Source organism: Nelumbo lutea, chromosome 4, assembly GCF_056320005.1.
Source record: "Nelumbo lutea isolate HS-2025 chromosome 4, American lotus-T2T, whole genome shotgun sequence".
NCBI lineage: Eukaryota > Viridiplantae > Streptophyta > Magnoliopsida > Proteales > Nelumbonaceae > Nelumbo > Nelumbo lutea.
In genome coordinates this window covers 11509181-11529966 of record NC_142687.1, presented here as the reverse complement: position 1 = coordinate 11529966, position 20786 = coordinate 11509181, and the positions used below count along the sequence as shown (strand labels likewise).

At 38.9% G+C, this 20786-nt stretch overlaps 1 protein-coding gene across 1 annotated transcript in view; it reads left to right on the top strand.

Annotated features, from left to right (window-relative positions):
- The first annotated feature begins 721 nt into the window (after window positions 1-721).
- Window positions 722-20786, top strand: part of LOC148853910 (beta-galactosidase) — a 39363-nt gene continuing 19298 nt past the window's right edge. The window contains exons 1-7 of the mRNA XM_088983549.1: window positions 722-1153; window positions 2424-2568; window positions 8685-8752; window positions 8855-8908; window positions 9014-9097; window positions 10106-10191; window positions 11040-11123. Coding sequence (XP_088839675.1) covers window positions 1065-1153; window positions 2424-2568; window positions 8685-8752; window positions 8855-8908; window positions 9014-9097; window positions 10106-10191; window positions 11040-11123 — 610 coding nt within the window. The 5' untranslated portion in view covers window positions 722-1064. The remainder of the gene's footprint in view (window positions 1154-2423; window positions 2569-8684; window positions 8753-8854; window positions 8909-9013; window positions 9098-10105; window positions 10192-11039; window positions 11124-20786) is intronic.

Genomic DNA, 20786 nt, shown 5'->3' with positions numbered 1-20786 from the left:
GCTTGGGTTAGGGCTAACTCAGTCCAAGTTGAAGCCCTAATTAATTTGTAATTTTTATTATTATTTGCTTGCACCTACTTTTTCAGATAAATGCATTTATTCATGTTCCTTTTTTTTGTTTTATTTAGATAAATGTATCTTGTGGGCTCATTTTTTCTATTTAATTATTTTCATTTACCTCCTGAGAAAAAAATTACCTAAAGCATGAAAAGAGTATTCGCCTTACATGGAACCACAATACCATTACCTAAAATTCCCCCTCAAAACCCCAAAAAGTAAATGGACCTAATAATTATTGACTATTTACTACAACAATATTTGGAACCGTTGGCATTTATTGAATAAACACTATCACATTAGGCACCATTTTAGCATTTTCCCATTATGTGGATCCTTACACAGAGAACTACAAAATTAGACTTTGATTTATATGTGTGCTAACCATTGGGGAAGTTTAATTTTAGTGTTTCCTCCGATGGATAAATTCTGCATCTCTTGTCTATAAGAAGTTCTTTGCCCACGTCTACCTACAACATACTATTTCCACGCATTGGGAATATCTTCCCATGCATAATACTCTATAGAGGATGAGATGTTCCTTATATGTGGCAGAGATATTATGTAGATAAATGTAGGCAGAGTTTTTGTGGAAAGATGGGTTCCAACGGGTAGGTATTTATTCACTGTTGTTCAGTGAATTTTTTATTGAAATTTGCAAAACGTCTAAAAAAATGTTGTAGAATCTACATAGTAGAAATTAGTAAAATTACAACTTACAACTACAAGTGAATCGAGTTCCAAACATTGAAATCTGAATGTGAAGGTTGAAGGAGCAAGGAGGGATGTGTTAAAAAACCGGAATTTGGGTTATTCCCACTTTACGGTACCGCAAGTCACCGACCTTTTGTCTTTGAACGTGTCATCGAACACAGGAGAGAAACGCGGGGAAGGCTCATAGTTTTCGGTTCTCCTCATTCTCTTCATTCTCTCGCTCTCTTTTGTATTCTGAGGATGTATTTCTGATATCACTTGCAGAGAACTTAGAGAGAGAGAGAGAGAGAGAGATGGGGAACTGGTTGAACAAAGAAGCACCTCCACCAGTGGTTTTGGTACCACCTATGTTTGATTTCCCTCCTTTCGCTGCACGTACCAGGTTAACTTACTGCTACCTCCTTTGGCTTATGATTTTCATTTATTTTCCGTGAAAAATGTAGTAAGTCCATCTCGTATTCCCCTTGCATTTATCATTTTATTCATCTTTATCTTCAGAAACATATGCTCCACTGGACTAAACACAGATGCATATCATAAGTTTCTTCATCTTTCCTGTTAGAATTACAGATATTTCAGTTCATCACTACTTTTTCCCCATCACTATAAAGCGGACTTTGATATCACGACATCAAAACGCGTGGGTTCGATATTAACTAAGGCCATCGAGTAATTCATCACTTTCTTGATGGATAGAGAATATTCTATATGGAATTCATTCACCTGAACGGAAATGTAGATGGTATCCTCCCCATTGAATCTATTTCCCTTTGTTGGTTGTGAATTGTAGAATGACTTAAGGGATTCATTTGTTTAATTTGCTCCCAAAAGGCATATTATACACACTTTCATAAACGCGTTAACACCCAGCAATTAAAACCTGTGTTAGTGTTACCAAAAGTGTTTACTTGTTAGTCGTTCGGGGAGCACATGTGAATACCTACTACACTGCTGTTAAGCTATCGTGTTGCTGTTCAGTTTTCTTTTGTGTTTTTGGTTATTTGTCTATTATTGGATCATATACCTTTCTGCTAATACGTTCCTTTTCGTTTATTTATGGTACACAGTCATTAATTAAATGGCTTAAAAAAATGGTATACATGTTGGGACAGCCTTTTTTTTTGCATTGGTTACATTTCCAAAATTCCTTCCATTTTAGGCAACCTTAACCTTCAAAGGAGCTCTCATAGAGTCATAGTGTACCATGGTCCAAATCAACAGGTTAAAGTGTGCAGATGATCATAATTCCATACCATTTTATCCAGATTTCTGGGTTACAAGTATATGAAATTAAATTGTTTGGGATGCTGTGGCATTATTTTTTTTTTAATTTTTTTGGGGAAAAGATAACTTTCATACTAAAAAAGAAGGGATTTTCTTTTGGCTAGTGGTCAATATGCGAATAAGTATCAATATTTCATTAATCAGAATGTTAGGAACATCTGAGTTATGCAACACGAGGGATCTATTTCGTGATGTTTAGATAAACATGCTATGTCGAGGGGTTCTTGTAAATAAGCTGCATTTTGCAAGTTCCAGTGATATCGTTGTTCTTTATCTTGCCTTTTTCTTTCCCACTGTAAACAATAGTTTGGAAAGCTTGGGGTAGCCCAAATTTAAAATGTGGTTGAAATATTTGTAAATCAATGCAGGATGTTGGAGTCTTCATATGACCTGTTATTTGGAAAGCTTGCTTTGAAGTGCCTTTTTGAGGATTACTTTGAAGCAGCAAGGCATTTTAGCACAAGAATCATGCTAAAGCCAATTGATGACCCTAATGTAGACCTCGTTGCAATGGTATCCATCTGAGTTAGCTACTTTCTGTTCTTTTTCATTCTAGTTTTGAATTAGTTTTTGCTTCTAAAAATGTGCAATAATCAATTGCTTCACATTTCTCAATCTTGCTTCACGTTGCTTTAGTTTCCAGTTACACATTGAATCCATTATTTGGCTGTTGCATGCACGACTGTCAGTAAGCTTTCTTTTTTTTTTTTTTTGATGAATGACTGTCAGTAAGCTTTCCATCTATTGGATTCTGTGGTTGGTGTTCTACCTTTAAATTACATGATGCATTGACATTTTAATTTTTGTAATCTCTATATATTAATGCTTCATTTAGTTTTTTGTTTTTGGTTGGTTGCTGATCAAAATGAAAAATCCATTCCTCTAAAGTTTTAAAATAGATGTTATGCCAACTGCCATTTGTCTTAAATCATGATAGCTCGTGAAGCTTCAATTGCTAGCCCAATGACTTTGACTCTTTATCATATAGGGAGCTCGTATGTTCAACTAATTATAGTTTGGAATATAAATCTATTTTTTTTTTCTATAATCTGTATCTTTAAAGACATCTTTGCTAGCCTACCCCTCCCAAGGACCTAGATAGCTGGGATCATCAGTGGATGATGGTCTTTATCCTAAGATTTATCTGAGAAAGAGTGTGCTTATGTGATTATTTACATTTAATATTTTGATATATAATTAAGGACAAGCCATTCTTTTATGCAATTTGGTTTTGTTAAATTGTATTTCTTGTAGTTTGACAGAGAAGAGAGAAGAGAGAAGAATCTATTATGTTAATTTAAAGCTGGCGGCGCCTAAGTTAGTATTTATACTTAGGGCGATAGCTCATAATAAATACAAGAGGAAATGGCAGAAATGCCCCTAATAGGCCATAGGCCACTACACATTACAATGCTCCCCCTAGAGTTGGAGCGTATATGTCAATCGTACCCAACTTGTCACATAGTTCGTTATGTTGTAAATAGTGAAGGCCCTTTGTAAGAACATCTGCTAGTTGTTCCTTGGAACTGATGTAAGGAGTACAGGCTTCCCCCTTTTCAAGTTTCTCCCTTATGAAGTGCTTGTCAACTTCAATATGCTTGGTCCTGTCATGAAGAATTGGATTGGCAGCAAAATTAATGGCTGCCTTGTTGTCACAGTAGAGGGACATTGGTCCATCAACAAAGAGACTCAACTTTCTAATCAAATTCTTTACCCATAGTACTTCAACAATTCCATGTGCCATGGCCCTTTACTCGGCATCAACACTAAATCTGGCCACAATACTTTGTTTTTTGCTTCTCCAAGTAACCAAGTTTCCACCAACAAAGGTACAATATCCACTAGTTGATTTCCTATCATCAACTGCCCCAACCCAATCTGCATTTGTGTAGACTTCCACTTTCATATGATCATGTTTCTTGAAAAGTAACCCAGTTCCTAGGTACTTCTTCAGATACCTGAGAACCCTTTCAGCTGCCTCTAAATGAGAGGATGTTGGTGCATGCATAAACTAACCAAGTACACTAACAACATAAGCTATATCTAGCTGAGTCATTGATAGGTAGAGAAGTCTTCCTACCAGCCTTTGAAATTTCTTGACATCTGTCACGAGTTCTCCAATACAATCACCAAGTCGATGGTTTTCCTCAATAGGAGAATCTATAGACTTTGCTCCTAACTTTCCTGTGTCCTGTAAGAGATCTAGGACATACTTCCTTTGGGAAATGAAGATGCCCCTTTTTGAGCAAGCAACCTCAATACCAAGGAAATAACGTAGCTGTCCCAGATCTTTCACCTCAAACTGCATAGCAAGGGATTCTTTAACCTTTTTAATCTCAGAGTCCCAATTCCCCGTAATCACAATGTCATCAACATAGACAATTAATACCACAACATTCTTCTTGTTTCTCTTGACAAATAGAGTATGGTCAGATTGACATTGCTCGAACCCAATTTGCTAAAGGACCAAGTGAAATCTACTGAATCAGGCCCTTGGGGATTGTTTCAAACCATATAAAGATTTTTTTAGTTCGCAAACTTTCCCTTCACACCCTTGTGCTACAAACCAAGGAGGTTGAATCATGTACACTTCTTCCAGATCCCCATTTAAGAATGAATTTTTGATGTTTAGTTGGTGGAGCTCCCAATCAGAGTTAACAACCAATGATAGTATAATTCGAATAGTGTTCATTTTAGCAACTAGGGCAAAAGTCTCAGCGTAGTCAACCCCATACACCTGAGTATATCCTTTTGCAACTAATCTGGCTTTATACCTCTCAACTGACCCATTTGTTCTATGCTTTACTGTGAATGCTCACTTGCATCCCATTGGCTCTTTGCCTTCAGGAAGATTCACCAACTCCGAGGTGTTGTTTTTGTAAGAGCACTGATTTCTTCCTTCATTGCCTTTGTCCATTTAGGTATAGATAAGGCTTCTGCAACACTTTTGGGAATGGAGACACAATCAATGGCAGTAAAAAAAGTACGAAATGAGGGAGCAATGTTTTCGTAGGACAAGAACTGAGCAATAGGATGCTTAGTAGTACATGATCGAACCCCTTTTCTATGAGCAATTGGGACATCAAGATTATTAGTAGAGTCATCAATAGCAATAGGTTCAGTAATATCAAAAGGAACAAGGGTACCTGGATTTTCCTTCAAGGAGTCAAATGGTGCTGGATGTATAGTCTCAAGTTGCTCCATAGCCTTTGAGTTTTTAGCTGTCCCTTACAGCGCCTCAAGAATTAGCAGAATGGAGAGGAGTTAGGAATAAAGGGAAGAGGAATTTGAGGAGTTGGAGCTTGCCTCTCCTTCTTCACACTATTCTCCCCCTGAGAAGAGGCTTAGAAAAAAGGTTCAGATTCAAAGAAAGACACATCCATTGACACAAAGTATTTATGTGTGACCGAACCTTTCTAGGAAGAGGGATAACCCAAGAAAACACATGGAATAGATTTGGAATCCAATTTACCCAGGCTGGGAGAGAGATCATGAACAAAACACTTACACCCAAATATGTGTAGGGGAATGGAAAATAAAGGAGATTGTGGAAAAAGAAGTTGATGTGGGGCCTTGTATTGCAGGAGGCGCGATGACATATGATTAATAACATAAGCTGCAGCCATCATAGCATCAACCTAAAACCGTTTTGGAACATGCATGCGAAGCATCATACTACAGGCAACTTCGAGGAGATGGCGGTTCTTCCTTTCATCAATGCCATTCTGTTGTGGTGTTCTGGCACATGAGCTTCTATGAAGAGATCCATGAGAGGAGAAAAATTCAGCTAAGTCATGATGGAAATACTCCTTTGCATTATCCAAATGGAAGATTTGGACTTCAATATGAAATTGAGTGAAAACCATGCGATAGAAATCTTGCACAATCTTGGGTACCTCTTCTCTCGAATACATAGGATATAGCCAAGTGTATCTCGAATAGTCATCAATAAAGATGATAAAGTACTTGTACCCACCCTCAGTAGGTATGTTTACAGGGCCCTAAACATTAGAAAAGACAACATGGAAAGGAAAAGTAGATCTTTTATTATTTGATGAAAAAGTTGTTCTACAATGCTTGTTCAACTGACACACTGACACGTTTGACAATGTAAACTAGTAATAGACATTGACTTGAACATTTCAGGAAACACAACTTTCAAAGACTCAAAAGACAATTGACCAAGGCGATTATGCCATAACCACAGTTGACTGTTTGCAGACTAACTCATAAGACTCACAGAGGCTGATGCCACAGGACCAACTTTATTCTCCAAGATGTAGAGGCCATTAACCATATTTCCTTTACCAATCGTCCTCCCCGAGGTTAAATATTGGAAAACACAAAAATGGGGAAAAAAGTTACACAACAATTTAAGGACTGGGTAATACTGTTTATAGATAACAAATTAATAGGAAGTTTAGGAACATGAAGGGTATTTGATAAGACAAGGCCATCAGGAAGGGATATAGATACCTGACCAGCAATGGTGGATAGAGACCCATCAATAAGTCTCACTTTATCCCTTCTAGAGAGAAGAGTGTAGGTCTGAAAGTGATTGGACTTACCAATCATATGGTTTGATGCCCCTGAGTCAATGACCCAAGGTGACTTGGGAGCAGAGGTACACACATGAAATGTACAAGCACCTTTACCTGATGTAGAAGCAAATGAGGTAGAAGGGGTAGGAACTGACCTATCTATCTGCCCGAGTGCCCTGGCATACAATTTCAAATGATCTCTAAAGGAGTTGATGATGTCTTCCTTGGGATCAGAACCACTAGGATGTTCTTGGGGAAAAATAGTAGTCTGATTATTTTGTTGATAGTCTTGTGTGGCCAGATTTGCAGAAGTAAATTTCTTATGAGGAGGCTTCTTTGAAGTGTCTTGATTTTTGGTTGCCCACTTGGGCTTCCCCACTAACTCTCAACAGGTTTCTTGAGTGTGTCTAGGCTTTTGGTAGTGAGTACACCAAAGTTTGTCTTTATCTTCAACTTTCCTTGGTTCTCTCTTTTTCATTCCTGTGTTACCCCCTCTTACAGCTAGGGCAACAGGTTTCTCCCCCTCAGAAACATTCATAAGATTTTTTTCTACTCTCTTCAGATTGGACTAGAGCATATACTTTCTGAACTGAAGGAAGTTCCCTACTTTCCAAAATCTGCACCCGGAGAGGCTCATAAGCCGGATTCAGCCCATGCAAGAAAGCAAAAACCCGCTATTGGGAGACAAGTTTTTTATAGTCCTATGCATCTTCATCATTCCTCCAATCAATGGTCTGATAATAGTCCAGCTCCTTCCAGACAGATGTAAGGGCCGAGTAGTATGTAGATAGGCTACGGTCCCCTTGCTTACATGTAGATGATTCTACTTGAAGTTGATAAATTTTTCCTTACATGAGGTAACATGGAGCTTAACAGCCATGACATAACCATGCTGTTTTCTTGATCCCATCGATCATGTTCAGCAGTACCAGGCTTTTGTTCTTTTATTTTTTCACTTATATAACCAGCCTTCCCCCTAGCTGTAACATAAAGTTTGATGCCTTTGGACTATTCCAGATAGTTTAGACCATTAAAAGGGGTAATAGACATAGAGAATTTCATGCCATCCATCCCCCCATTTAAGTTTCCTTGCTGAGAAGTAATACTAGAGGTTGTTGAATCCTCAGTAGCCATTTTCACAGAAAATCTACTGATGTTTTTTCAAAAAACCGAATCTGATATAGAGGGTTTTTCATCTGAAAAAAAATAGGAGTCTCCAAAAAATGTTTAACAGTACTGTAGGTGATAACTCTTACTTGAAACACCTCGGTTTACAAGAGGAGGAGACAACCAGTCCCTACAGCCTCAAAACTGTGACATTCACAGTGGTCAAATGTTTACATATGAATGTAACAGTACATAACTGTCTTCCACAACTCATAGCACATAGAAAAACCCTCAGAAAATCAAGTTTTGATGCATTTGGCTGCCACCACAAATCCAGTAAGACACCTTACTGCATTCGGTTGCCACCACAGATCTAGAAAGATCTCTTACTGCATTTGGTTGCCACCACAGATCTGGAGAGATCTTTTACTGCATTCGGCTGCCACCACACCCTTCTCCTTGGTACAGCGACCAAGGGAGAAGAAAGAAAAAATCAGGGGCTGAAGGTTGCGCCCAGAAGAAGAAACCACGATCTGAGAAAAAACAGATTTCCAGAAAAGGAAAGAAACCGTGATCTGAGAAGAGAAGCTTGCGCCCAGATCAGAGATGCTCTGATACCATGTAGTTCGACAGAGAAGAGAGAAGAGAGAAGAGAGAAGAATCTATTCTGTTAATCTAAAGCTGGCGGCGCCTAAGTTAGTATTTATACTTAGGGCGACAGCTCATAAGAAATACAAGAGGAAAGGGCAGAAATGCCCCTACTAGGTGAAGTGCCGGGATGAGTGCATATTTAGTATTTGTTGAAGATGGTTTTTCTGATTCATTTTGAAATGTATTTTCCTTTTCATGCTGTGATGTGTTCAGAGCAAATAAATATCATCCAATTTATTTCGATATATATTTTTTTTGTTTTTGACTATTTACAACCATGCCTGACAATTTCCAACAAGAAGCAAAATTTGTTTCCCTTAACCTTATCAGGTGTCAGGTCCACTCGATCATAAGCCTGAGGAGAAAATTGCAGGGAATGCATTGTTTCGTTGGCAGAGGTATAGACACAATCAGTTTGATGTCATGTCAGCCACTCCTTAGCCTTTTTTTTTTATCTAATTATTTTTACTTATCCAATTGCCGGTTACATTTATGATCAGGGAGATTGATGATCCCCATACATTTGTGGATCTCTTTGTTTCAAATTCTGAACGGTAAGAAACTAATTCTTCAAATTAGAGACTTCTTCTATTTATTTTATACAATTAAGTACCTTACTATATGCCACTTTAGATATTTGATGTGCTCTTTGTTATTAGGATTTTGCGTCTGAGATCATGTGCTTATTATCCTAAATATGGCTTTGGTGCATTTGGCATTTTCCCTGTGCTAATGAGGAAAAGGTATGCTCCACTTTCTTTCTAAGACACCAGAGTATTCTAATTTCTTTTTAAGACGCTTCAATCAATGTATTAGGCCTGGATCAACCTGGAGGGTAGTGCTGTCATTAGGTTGGGTCTGGTCCAGGTCAGGGTAGAGTTGATCCTGAACCAATTAACAAATCTGCAGAATCAGTTCCAAACCAGACCCAATAGGGTCTATAGTAACAGACCCAACATCAATTCCACTATTAATTGGGACCATCTGATCTGACCCAACGAGACCTGATTATAATTGGTAGCTATATTTTTAACTTTTAATTTGGCAATGGACCTATTCGTTTGTTAAATTGCTACTTTTTTTTTGATGAATGGCTGTTTTGAATTTTATTAATATGAATATTAAGTAGTAGCGGGAGTTGTTATGCTTTCCTCACAAGGTGGCTAGCCTTGGTTAACCACATCTTCTAGATTCATTACATCCCCCTTCCCCACCGAAACATCTCATTTCTTAATGCCCCTTCTTTTGCCAAGCTTTCAGCCAGTCCATTTGCAGAACGTGGTATTGTTAGATTGACACATCTAGACATGATAAAATTATACCATGAGAAAGATAGGTATGGGGATATATATCTTTAAGACTGGACACAGACCTAATCTTTGGCATTTTTTGGGCACAAAGTGGCCACTCCCAGACTAGAACTTGCATTCTCATGTTTTTGCACCAAGCAATTACTCTTAAAAAGCCAATGGTTCAAACCCAGCAGAAATGGCACTCTGAATTACTGGCCATGTAAGCAAGTAAGTGGTCCCTGGGTCAAGTTTATAAACCATTGGCTTTTTAAGAGTAATTGCTTGGTGCAAAAACATGAGAAAGCAAGTTCTAATCTGGGAGTGGCCACTTTGTGCCCAAAAAATGCCAAAGATTAGGTCTCTGTCTAGTCTTAAAGATATATATATTCCAGTAGTTTATTATCATGATTTTAGCTTGTATTTTATGCCTACTTATTTTTAATTGAATTGCTCATCCAGGATATGTTCTGAAGATTTTGGTATTATGGGCTTGAGATTTGGCTCAGGAAATTTATCAATTGGAGCCACATTTGTGCCTTATTCTTGTATGTGACTGGTATTGTACTTGAGTAAATTTGGTTTTCTTCTATCTTGAGTTAATGTCAATTCTATATTTATCTTCACAAAAATCTATTGTTCCTTTGATTCATCTCTTGAACTAAGATTCTGCTTGAGTTCCTCCACACAACAACACATCATCTAAGTGGTTCATTTTTCTTTACTTTCCCCGAAACTAATTTTTTTTTTCATGTAAAGTTACGAAGAGGTCTAATATAGAAAAAAATTTCCATAAGTTTTAGAGCATTAGGAATGTTATATGCGGTAAAGTGTAATGATGATTTTGCTAGAATTAATTCTTTCATATCCAAGGTTCAAAGTATACCAGTGTATCAGCCTGTATTGGTACTTTTTTTTAGGTTTTATTTATTTTTTTCAAAACCGGTTCAGAGGGGTTGGTTTAAGGCCGGCTACCCTCTGAACCATGGTCCCGATACAACCCCTGGAGGGACGTATCAGGAAGCCATTGGCACGATACGTATCGGCTGATACGTGTCAATACTTTGAACCTTGTTCATATCCAAGATCTCCAATTGATTTCTTGTCAGATTTGCTTATTTTGTTTATGGTCATTTCTAGTTTTCAACATTTTCCCATTGTTGTAATTTGTGTAAATGCCTTTTTGATTCATTTATGTTGCAAACTTGCAGTAACCTCAACTCTTAAGTTTAGACTCAGAAATCTCAAGCTAAAAGTATAGTTCAAATTGCCCTTGATATACATAGCTTTGTCAAGACGTCTCTTTGCCTTGATTTAGGGAAAAATGGAATTTGAACTTGTCATCTTTATTTGATTATACTGACTTAATAAAATTGGGATGCTGCTTCGTTTGTAGTGCCAGGAGATAAGTTCCCTAGAACGGCATGGCTGGTAAGTCGTATGGGAAGGCTAACTGCAGGGTTTCAATACAAGCCACAATGTGAGTTCACTCATAATCAATGCTATGTAGCAAGGATTAAGAATTCTGCTCTTGAGAATTACTCCTTTTCTAAAGATTTAAGTTTGGTAGATTTCAATGAGTATGCTGTTTAGATTTAGCATTTCCTTTTTGTTGGTTTATTTTGATATAGCCTTTTAGGGGCCATTTCTTAGTCCAATGGTAAAATCTCAGGCTGACAACTGTGAGAATGTGGGTTCAATTCTGAGAGTAGCCACTTAGTTCAAAAATGCCAAAAGTTAGGTCCATATCCAGTCCAATGGTAAAAATCATCATATTCATTTAAAAATGGAAGAGAGAAGAAATTTTACAAAAGAGAGAGGCTGGGCTTCTATTTTTCTCCTAGGAAAAGAAGAAAAGAAATGATGAACGAAATGTGTTGATTGGACAAAATTTTGAGTTCTTCCATGCTTATCAGGTCAGGTCTTGAAGGTTTTTTTTTTTTGATCAATAACAGTAAATTTCATCTTGATTAATTCAAGTCTTAAAGTCTTCAAAGGTTCAAGACAGTCGACATCTTGATTGAACCCTAACAAATAAGAAGAATAATAAAAAAACTAGCATTTAAACTCAAACTGAATATGTAGTTTAATAATGCCTGTTTTATTATTATAATATCAGAAAGTTAAGAATATAAAGTATCCAAGAGCATCGTGCAAAAAATATATTTTTTTGATAGGAAACAGTAACTTTAGCTTAAAAATAAATATACAACTATTACCTATAGAGACATAAGGTGACCCTTCATCATAAATCAAATTACAGAACAGCCCAAAACAAAGACTCCCGATTTACTCCTTGCTTTGCTAGACTATCAGCTAAAGCATTTGCTGGCCTCCTAGTCCATTTAGCATGTGCTCCCAACTCCCTTGTGAGGCTCAATAATTCCTTAACAAGTCGAATAAGGGACCACGTTCCCAAGCTATTTGTTTGTAGCCAGCCTACTACTAATTTTGAGTCTCCCACCACTTTTAAATGTTGAATGCCCAACTTCTTAGCTAATCTGAGCCCCTGGAGGAGGGCCATCACTTCTGCTCTAAGCGAATCCCTCATCCCTATAAGACCAGAATATGTTAAGACCAAGAGCTGTGACAAATTAAAAACTGTGCACAGAAACAGCCAGCCTACATACCAAGTCTACAAGAAAAGGGAGAAGCCACGTCAGCAAGATCCAAGTGGCAAACTGTTAGAACAGAATAACAGTCCAACAAACTGTAACAGTCTTGTAACAAACTACTTACCTGGGCTATAAAGACCTGAGGAAGAAATAAAGAAGACAGGCATTTTCATTCGAACAGCTCTCTCTCTCTCTCTCTCTGTTTTCCCCAGTTTCCCTCTCTCATCAAGAGCTCGGTTCACTCTACGAACCCTGAGTTAGGCAGCTCCTAACAGAATACATGGCCAGGATTCTTCCTCACTGCATCTCTGAACACACCCCCAATTCCAAAAGGTCCAGGTTTCCCAGCAGAGCTGCCATCAAAATTTAGTTTCACAGTACATTGCAAAGGAGGAGACCAAACTGCTTGTATGGTACAAAAAGATGCAGAAGACCTTGCTATTACACTCCAACCACTAGTCAAGTCATCTATAGAGACATCCTTGAATAAGTCTAGAGTTTTCAACCAATGTATGGCCTTGATGGTGATCCTTTCTATGAGTTCAGGAACTGATTTTTCTTTCCCTTGGAAAATCCTGTTATTTCTCTCTTCCCAAACTTCCCACAAAATAGCTGCCCTCGTTGTTCTCCACATCACCCTACCCTTTTTCTTTGGTTGTTGGAAGAAGCTAGGGTCAAAGAGATCCTCTACACTTAAGGGAGGATTCCACCTGCAATCAAAGAGGGAGGAGAACCAAACCCAAATAAGAACAATAAAAGGACAAGATATTAGTATCTGATTCACTGTCTCGCCATTCCTTAAGTAAAGGCTATAGACATGTGGGGATAAACACCAATTTGGTCTTTTTCTTTGAAGCATCGGGTAAAAAATATCTTGGTGATTCAGTGAGGTGACCCTCCATGAGCGCCTTATTGCCTAGGTATCACCTTACATGTTAAGCTACTTCGGTATTACCTGATTGTCATAGGTAGTGTCTCCTAGAGGTAGTCTCTATTTTATATGATAGTGGATTTCTCTTGTATCATTTGGTGTAGCAATATTGAACATGCCTTCGTTGGGTTATTTGGTTTTTAATTTGATTGATAGCTGCATCTTTGTCTTTTATTGGATGGTCACAAGAAATTGTTGACTATATGAACTCATGAAAACCAAATCACTCAGACATACAATCACCGAGTGATTTGGTTTATCCTTTGACTTATAGCATGTTTGGGTTTTTTTTAGAGGCCACAAGAAAGTTTTATGAGCATTGAACATTGCTCCACATGTCACCTACGTATTTCTTGATGTTCCTTATGAGGTAGTCTTCATTTTATCATGTGATAGTGGGTAGTTCATGTATCACTTGGGGCAGAAACAAGCATGCATTCACTGGGTAATTTTGTCTTTCATTTGATTGATAGAATGCCCATGTTTTATTGAAGGGTTGCAAAAATGTGTTGTGACCATGTGGACTAATCGAAACCAAATAACCTAGGCATGAACTCACAAGGTGATTTAGTCTTAACTTTGATTATTAGCATGTTCATGACTTGTCCAAGGGTCACAAGAAAGTGGTGTTGTGACCACGTAAACTCATCAAAATCAAATTACCCAAGCATCTACTCATTGGGTGGTTTTGTTTTTCTTTTGATTGATAGTGTTTCGACTGCTACTACAGTAGTCCGAAGAGGAAGAGGAGAAGAAGAAGAAGAAGAAGAAGGGTCTGTCGAAAATCGGATGGTTAACCCATCCAGTTGACCCCCTTAATCTATATTAGATTCTAATAATGTTTACAAAGACAGAAATACCCTTACTTAAGTGTGGGGCAGAGTAACTCTAATAACACTGCCACATAAGCAAGTTACTTAATAAACAGAAGAAGACTAAACTACCCCTATTCGGCACATCTTAACACTCCCCCTCAAGCTGGAGAATATATGTCATATAATCCCAGCTTGTTATATAGATAGTTCACTTTCCCTGAGCTTAGAGCTTTTGTAAACAAATCTGCCCACTAGTCATTGGAGCCCACATGTTCTGTATTTATCTCTCCAGCAAGAACCTTCTCTCTCACAAAGTGGCAATCAACCTCTATGTGCTTTGTTCTCTCATGAAAGACAGGATTGGATGAGATGTGGAGTGCATCTTGGTTGTCACAGTACAATCTCATAGGTTTATCCATGTGAAACCCAATTTCTTGTAGGAGATTCCTCAGCCACACTAATTCACAGGTAGTGTGAGCCATGGCCCTATATTCGGCTTCAACACTGCTTTTGGCCACAACTGTTTGCTTTTTACTCTTCCATGTCACAAGGTTTCCTCCTAGAAATGTGCAATAGCCTGTAGTAGATCTTTTGTCACTCACTGAGCCTGCCCAATCTGCATCTGTACCCAACTACCTCAAGTTTTCCTCCTGGTTTATACAATAGTCCACGGCTTGAGCTCCTTTCAGATACCTCACAATTCTAAGGACTGCATCCCAGTGAGGTATACGAGGGTTTTGCATGAATTGGCTCACCACACTAACTGCAAAGGAGATGTCGGGTCTCATGATAGTTAGATAGTTCAGCTTTTCCACTAGTCGTCTATACCTTCCAGGATCTTCAAATACTTCTCCTGTATCACTGCTCAACTTAACATTTGGTTCCATAGGGGTCTCAGCCGGTTTTGCACCTAACAGTCCTGTTTCTTCCAATAGATCAAAGACATATTTCCTTTGGCACAAATTCACACCTTGGTTTGACCTGGCAACCTTTATTCTCAAGAAATACTTCAATGTTCCAAGGTTCTTTGTTTGAAAATGATTTTGCAGAAATACCTTTAGTTTGCCAATCCCCAATATATCACTACCAGTAATGACAACATCATCCACATAGACCACTAATAAAATCTTCCCAGCTTCTAAGTCATAGCTGAACACTGAGTGATCAACCTGGCATTGCTTCATTCCAAAACTCCTCACCACTTCGCTGAACTTCCCAAACCAAGCACGTGGAGATTGCTTCAACCCATAAATTGCTTTTTTCAGCTTGCACACTTTACCACCCTCCCCCTGAGCAACAAACCCAGGTGGTTGCTCCATATATACCTCCTCCACTAGATCACCATGAAGGCATTCTTTATGTCAAGTTGAAGGAGAGGCCAATCATACATAACTGCCAAGGAAATTAGGACACGAACGGAACCAATTTTAGCCATCGGAGAGAATGTCTCCATGTAGTCCACACCATACAACTGTGAGTAACCTTTAGCAACAAGTCTGGCCTTCAGACGCTCCACACTACCATCTGGCAAGTATTTCACAGTATACACCCATTTACAGCCCACAACATGCTTACCAGGTGGGAGAGTAGTAAGTTCCCACGTTTGAGTGTGTTTAAGAGCAGAAAGTTCCTCCTCCATTGCCCGCCGCCATCTAGGTGAACTAAGAGCTTCTTGAACATTGTTAGGTAGGGAAATAGAAGACAAAAGTGAAACAAACTGGCGATCTGAGGTAGAAAGACGAGATAATGAAACAAAATTGGAAATGGGATGGAGTGTAGAACTACGTTTACCTTTCTGTAAGGCAATGGGTAGGTCAAGGTCTGAAGGTTCAGCAATAGGAGCCATGAGAGGATCTGTAGATGAGGTAGAAGCAGGAGGAGGGGCCGGTGTCGTTCGACGTGTATACACTTGTCCAATCGGTGGTCGTTCAGTGGTGACCTGCACTGGATGAGGAGATGAGTCTACTCCAACGACAACCTCTGGAACTGATTCACTGACAGGAAGAGGAAGAGGAGGTAAGGGTGAGGACAAGGGTGTTTCATGACTGGAGAAGAAGGGGACAAACTCAAAAAAGGTGATATCAGGGTAGACATAGCACTTTCGGGCAATGGGATTATAACACTTGTACCCTTTTTGAGTCCGAGAGTAGCCAAGGAAGACACATTTAATTGAGCGTGCATCTAGCTTGTCTATTCCAGAACTCAGATTATGAACAAAGCACACACAACCAAAGACACGAGGAGTTAATAGAAACGGAGATAAAGTGGGAAACAAGATGGAGAAGGGGGACCGACCATGAAGAATAAAAGAGGGCATTCGATTAATGAGAAAACATGCAGCGAGTACAACATCACTCCAAAACCGTTTAGGAACATTCATGTGGTGAAGCATAGACCGAGCAATTTCAAGAAGATGGCGATTCTTTCGTTCAGCCACCCCATTTTGTTGAGGGGTGAAAGCACACTAGGTCTGATGAATAATGCCATGCTGTTCTAAATACTGTTGAAATGAAGTAAGAAAGTATTCATGACCATTATCTGAACAGAGAACTTTGATTGGAACACCAAATTGTGTGCGTATTTCAGCATGGAATTTTTGAAAAATGGAAAATAATTCACTTCTTTCTTTCATTAAGTAAATCCATGTCATTCTTGAACAGTCATCAATAAAGGAGACAAAATACTTGTACCCATTATAAGACTCTATTTTGATTGGACCCCAAACATCTGAATGAACCAAAGAAAAATGACTCAACATACGATTCTCAACTCTCGGACTGAATGACACACGACGATGTTTACCAAACTGACATGATTCACATTGTAAAACTGACAACTGACTCAATGATGGAACCAACATCTTGAGAACCTTGAGAGATGGATGTCCCAGTCGGCAATGCCATTGTAGAGGAGTAAGGGAAGTCTGAAGTGCAATTGAAGATCCACCACCGTCAAGGTAATACAATCCACCAGCTTCATGCCCCCCACCAATCTTCTTCTCTGTCTTGATATCCTGAAAAACACAAGTGGAAGGAAAGAAGGTAACAGAACAGTTAAGAGCTTTGGTTATTTTACTAACAGACATAAGATTGAATGGAAACTTAGTTACATATAAAACAGATGATAAGGGGACAAAAGCCATGTCAACATTACTAACACCACAGATGGGAGATGAGGACCCATTGGCAAGTGTAACAGTTTGTGATGTGGAGGTTTCAAAAAGAGAAGAGAACACACCTGGAGTCCCGGTCATATGATTTGAGGCTCCAGAGTCAGTAATCCAGGAAGGAGTTTTAGATGACATGCAAGCGATACCTGATTGGGCATATGTGGCAGTGGTATGCTGTGAAGTAGCTTGAAGGAACCGTTCATACTCATCACGCGGAATACTGACCATCTCCCTCCCAGAAGTAGATGTAGATGTGGGAGGTGTTCGGTCTGCCAGTTTACTGTCACTAATAGCAACCTTGCTTGCTACATCATGATTAGCCCATTTAGAGGGAGGGCCATGTTGGTCATAACAGAAATTCACTGTGTGTCCTTCCCTACCACAATGAGTACACTTCCTTGTAGAGTTATTTTTTTCTCTGTCACGGCCTCCCCCTGAGTCACGGCCACCCGACCAATCATGGAATTGCCACGGCCCCCTCTGAGATGACCTCCCCCTCTTGTACTATGTCCACCACCTCTAGCTGTCACAAGTGCTGATCTATCAGATTGTGTGGGGTTCTCTGTCTGTCCCAAAGAAATTCTACGAAGTCTTGAGAATACTTCCTCAAGTGTAGGGAGAGTAGAGCCCCCCAATATTTGAGCTCTAACTGGTTCTTATTCCGACTTCAGCCCCACTAAAAATCTCGTAACATCTAGCTGCTCCCTTTGCTGTTGCTGAACTTGAATATTTGGAGTAAGGGGATGATAGACATTGAGTTCATTCCTTATATTCTTCATGCAGGCATAGTACTCTTCTAGTGTTTTGGTTCCTTGTTGTAAATCAAAGTACTCCTGATATAGTTGATATACTCTTGTTGTGTTATTTTGTCCAGAATATAGCTTCTTAGCATGCTCCCATATATCCTTAGCCGTATCAAGAAACATGAAGTTGGCACTGATTTTGGGTTCCATACTATTCCACAGCCAAGTCATGATTTGAGCATCTTTTTGTTCCCAATCATCAAACCCTGGAGAGTCAACCAGTGGCTTCTCATCTCTTACATGCTTTACTTTCTTCTTTGCCTTGAGAAAAACTTCCACTGATTTAGCCCATGGAACATAGTTCTCCCCATTTAACTTAATTGAGGTCATTTGTACCCCTAGGTAGTCGGAGGAAATTACTACACTAGGTTTCTAATCATTGTAGCCATCTCCTATTGCTGCCATTGTACTCTTTCACAGTTGCCTCTAACTTCTCAGCTACAAGCTGATTGATGTTGTTCACAGTTTGATATTTCAGCACCTATTGCAGCGTCTAAACACAACAGTGGAAGCACACACTTGTTCTTATTCACACTACTGCTGACTTCACACACTTACGTCCCACATAAGCATCAGTTTACCATTCACTAATCACAAGTAGGCCTTCTTACAAACCATTCAAAACAAATTGTGCATCACAAGCACCACAACACAGTCAAATCTGCTGCACCCAGTTCAGACTTGTTTAATACACTTAAGAGGGCATTACACAACCACAAGGAGTTCGGCAAGGTCACTGCATTCTACCTTACACCACTCGGCCACTTACAGCAGCCCTAACACCACTTAACAACTTACAACAGCCCTACACCATTCAACAACTTACAACAGCCCTACACCATTCGACTACTGCACACATAGCCCTTCCTAGGGCAACAATGAACCTAGTTCTCTAGGTTCTAATCAATACTAACAACTTCTTGTAGGGTTTCTACTCAGAAATATAAGTAACACTAGAAGAAGAGAGAACCGACCTTCCTTTGAGAATATCAATCAACCATTCACTGCTGAAGTCACTTTCCTTGTTGAAGAAGGTTATGTGCAGCAGAGAGACAAGCTCTAATGTTTCTGACCTAGGGCGAACCAGTTCTCTCCATTGACTGACCAGAAACGAAGGTGAAGAGTCACGAACAATGCTGAGGTGCTTCACCAACTGACGTAGGTCAGGAGCATGGCTCTGATACCATGTTTCGACTGCTGCTACAGTAGTCCGAAGAAGAAGAAGAAGAAGAAGAAGAAGAAGAAGAAGAAGAAGAAGAAGAGAAGAAGGGTCTGTTGAAAATCTGATGGTTAACCCATCCAGTCGACCCCCTTAATCTATATTAGATTCTAATAATGTTTACAAAGACAGAAATGCCCTTACTTAAGTGTGGGGCAGAGTAACTCTAATAACACTGCCACATAAGCAAGTTACTTAATAAACAGAAGGAGACTAAACTACCCCTATTCGGCACATCTTAACAGATAGCATGTTAGGGTTTTATTGGTTGATCACCAGAGAGTATTGTGACCATGTGAACATGTCACAACACATGTTAGGTACCTTGGCATTTCTTAATTATCATAGTAAGATAGTAGACTTAGAGGTAATCTCTATTTTTCATATGTTAGTGGATTATTTTTGTACCACTTGGGTGTGAAAAAGGTATGCACTTTGGTGATTTGATTTTTCATTTGATTGTTAGCATGTTTGTATTTTATTGTAGGGTTGCAAGAAAATGTTGTGACTATGTGAACTCATTGAAACCAAATCACCCAGACATGCACTTATTTATTTTTCATTTGATTGATAATATGCTTGTGTTTCGTTGAGGGGTCATATGAAATTGTTGTGGTCTTGTGAACTCATCATTCAACATGTTAGGCTACCCTGGTATTTCTAAGTTGTCATAGCAAGGTAGTAGACTTTAGAGGCAATCTCTATTTTTTTTTCATATGCTAGCAGGTTGTTAGTATGTCATTTGGGGTAGCAACAGCAAGATGCACTCACCTCATAACCTCATAAGTGAGGCCTCACTATAACTACTTTTGGAATCAGCTTTCCTTAGAAAAGATATATGCCTCACTAAGCATCATACCTTTAGATATGCTTCTGTTATGCTATTAACTATGTAGAATTTTAGCACATTGGACTCTCTACTTCAGGAGGCCTCTAGATTGTAGAAGCCTAGAGACTTTATAGCCACATAAATAAAAACAACAATCATATATGATAGTCTTGAACCTTTTTGCTATGTTGGCGCAATAAAGCTTTTGTTTTACCTATTAAAAAAAGTGAATTGTTTGTATACAGAATATCTTAACCAGAAGAATTTTTTACTCAATCATTGGCATGAATGCTAAGATGTACCCATATGCATAAGGTACATATAGTTCTAGCAAGGTGCCAACCAGCTGGTTGGTAAGGTCTCCTGCTGGTCATAGCGGAGACTTGGGATCAAATCCCACCTGCACCTGGGTTGGGGGATGGCTACCCCCCGTTGTGTAGCCCTTCAAAAGATATAAAAAAAAGGTACATATAGTTCTTTGTTTCTTTACTACATATTGAACTGTCAATGCATTAAGCCAAGCTGGAGCACTGTATATTTCTCCAAGGAAAATTAGTCATGCTTTATTAAACTTTTTTTGTTCCTTTACACTTCTCTGTTGCTCCTGAAACCTAGAAAAATCATCCCCACTTCATCCTTTGGGTAAAAGACTTACACCTCTCCTCTAGTTTCTAGCAGGGCTTAAGCTTCCCCTCTCAAAGTAACGTACTGTTATATTTAACAAAATCAATAAAGACATTTTTACCCTTCATTATAAATTTG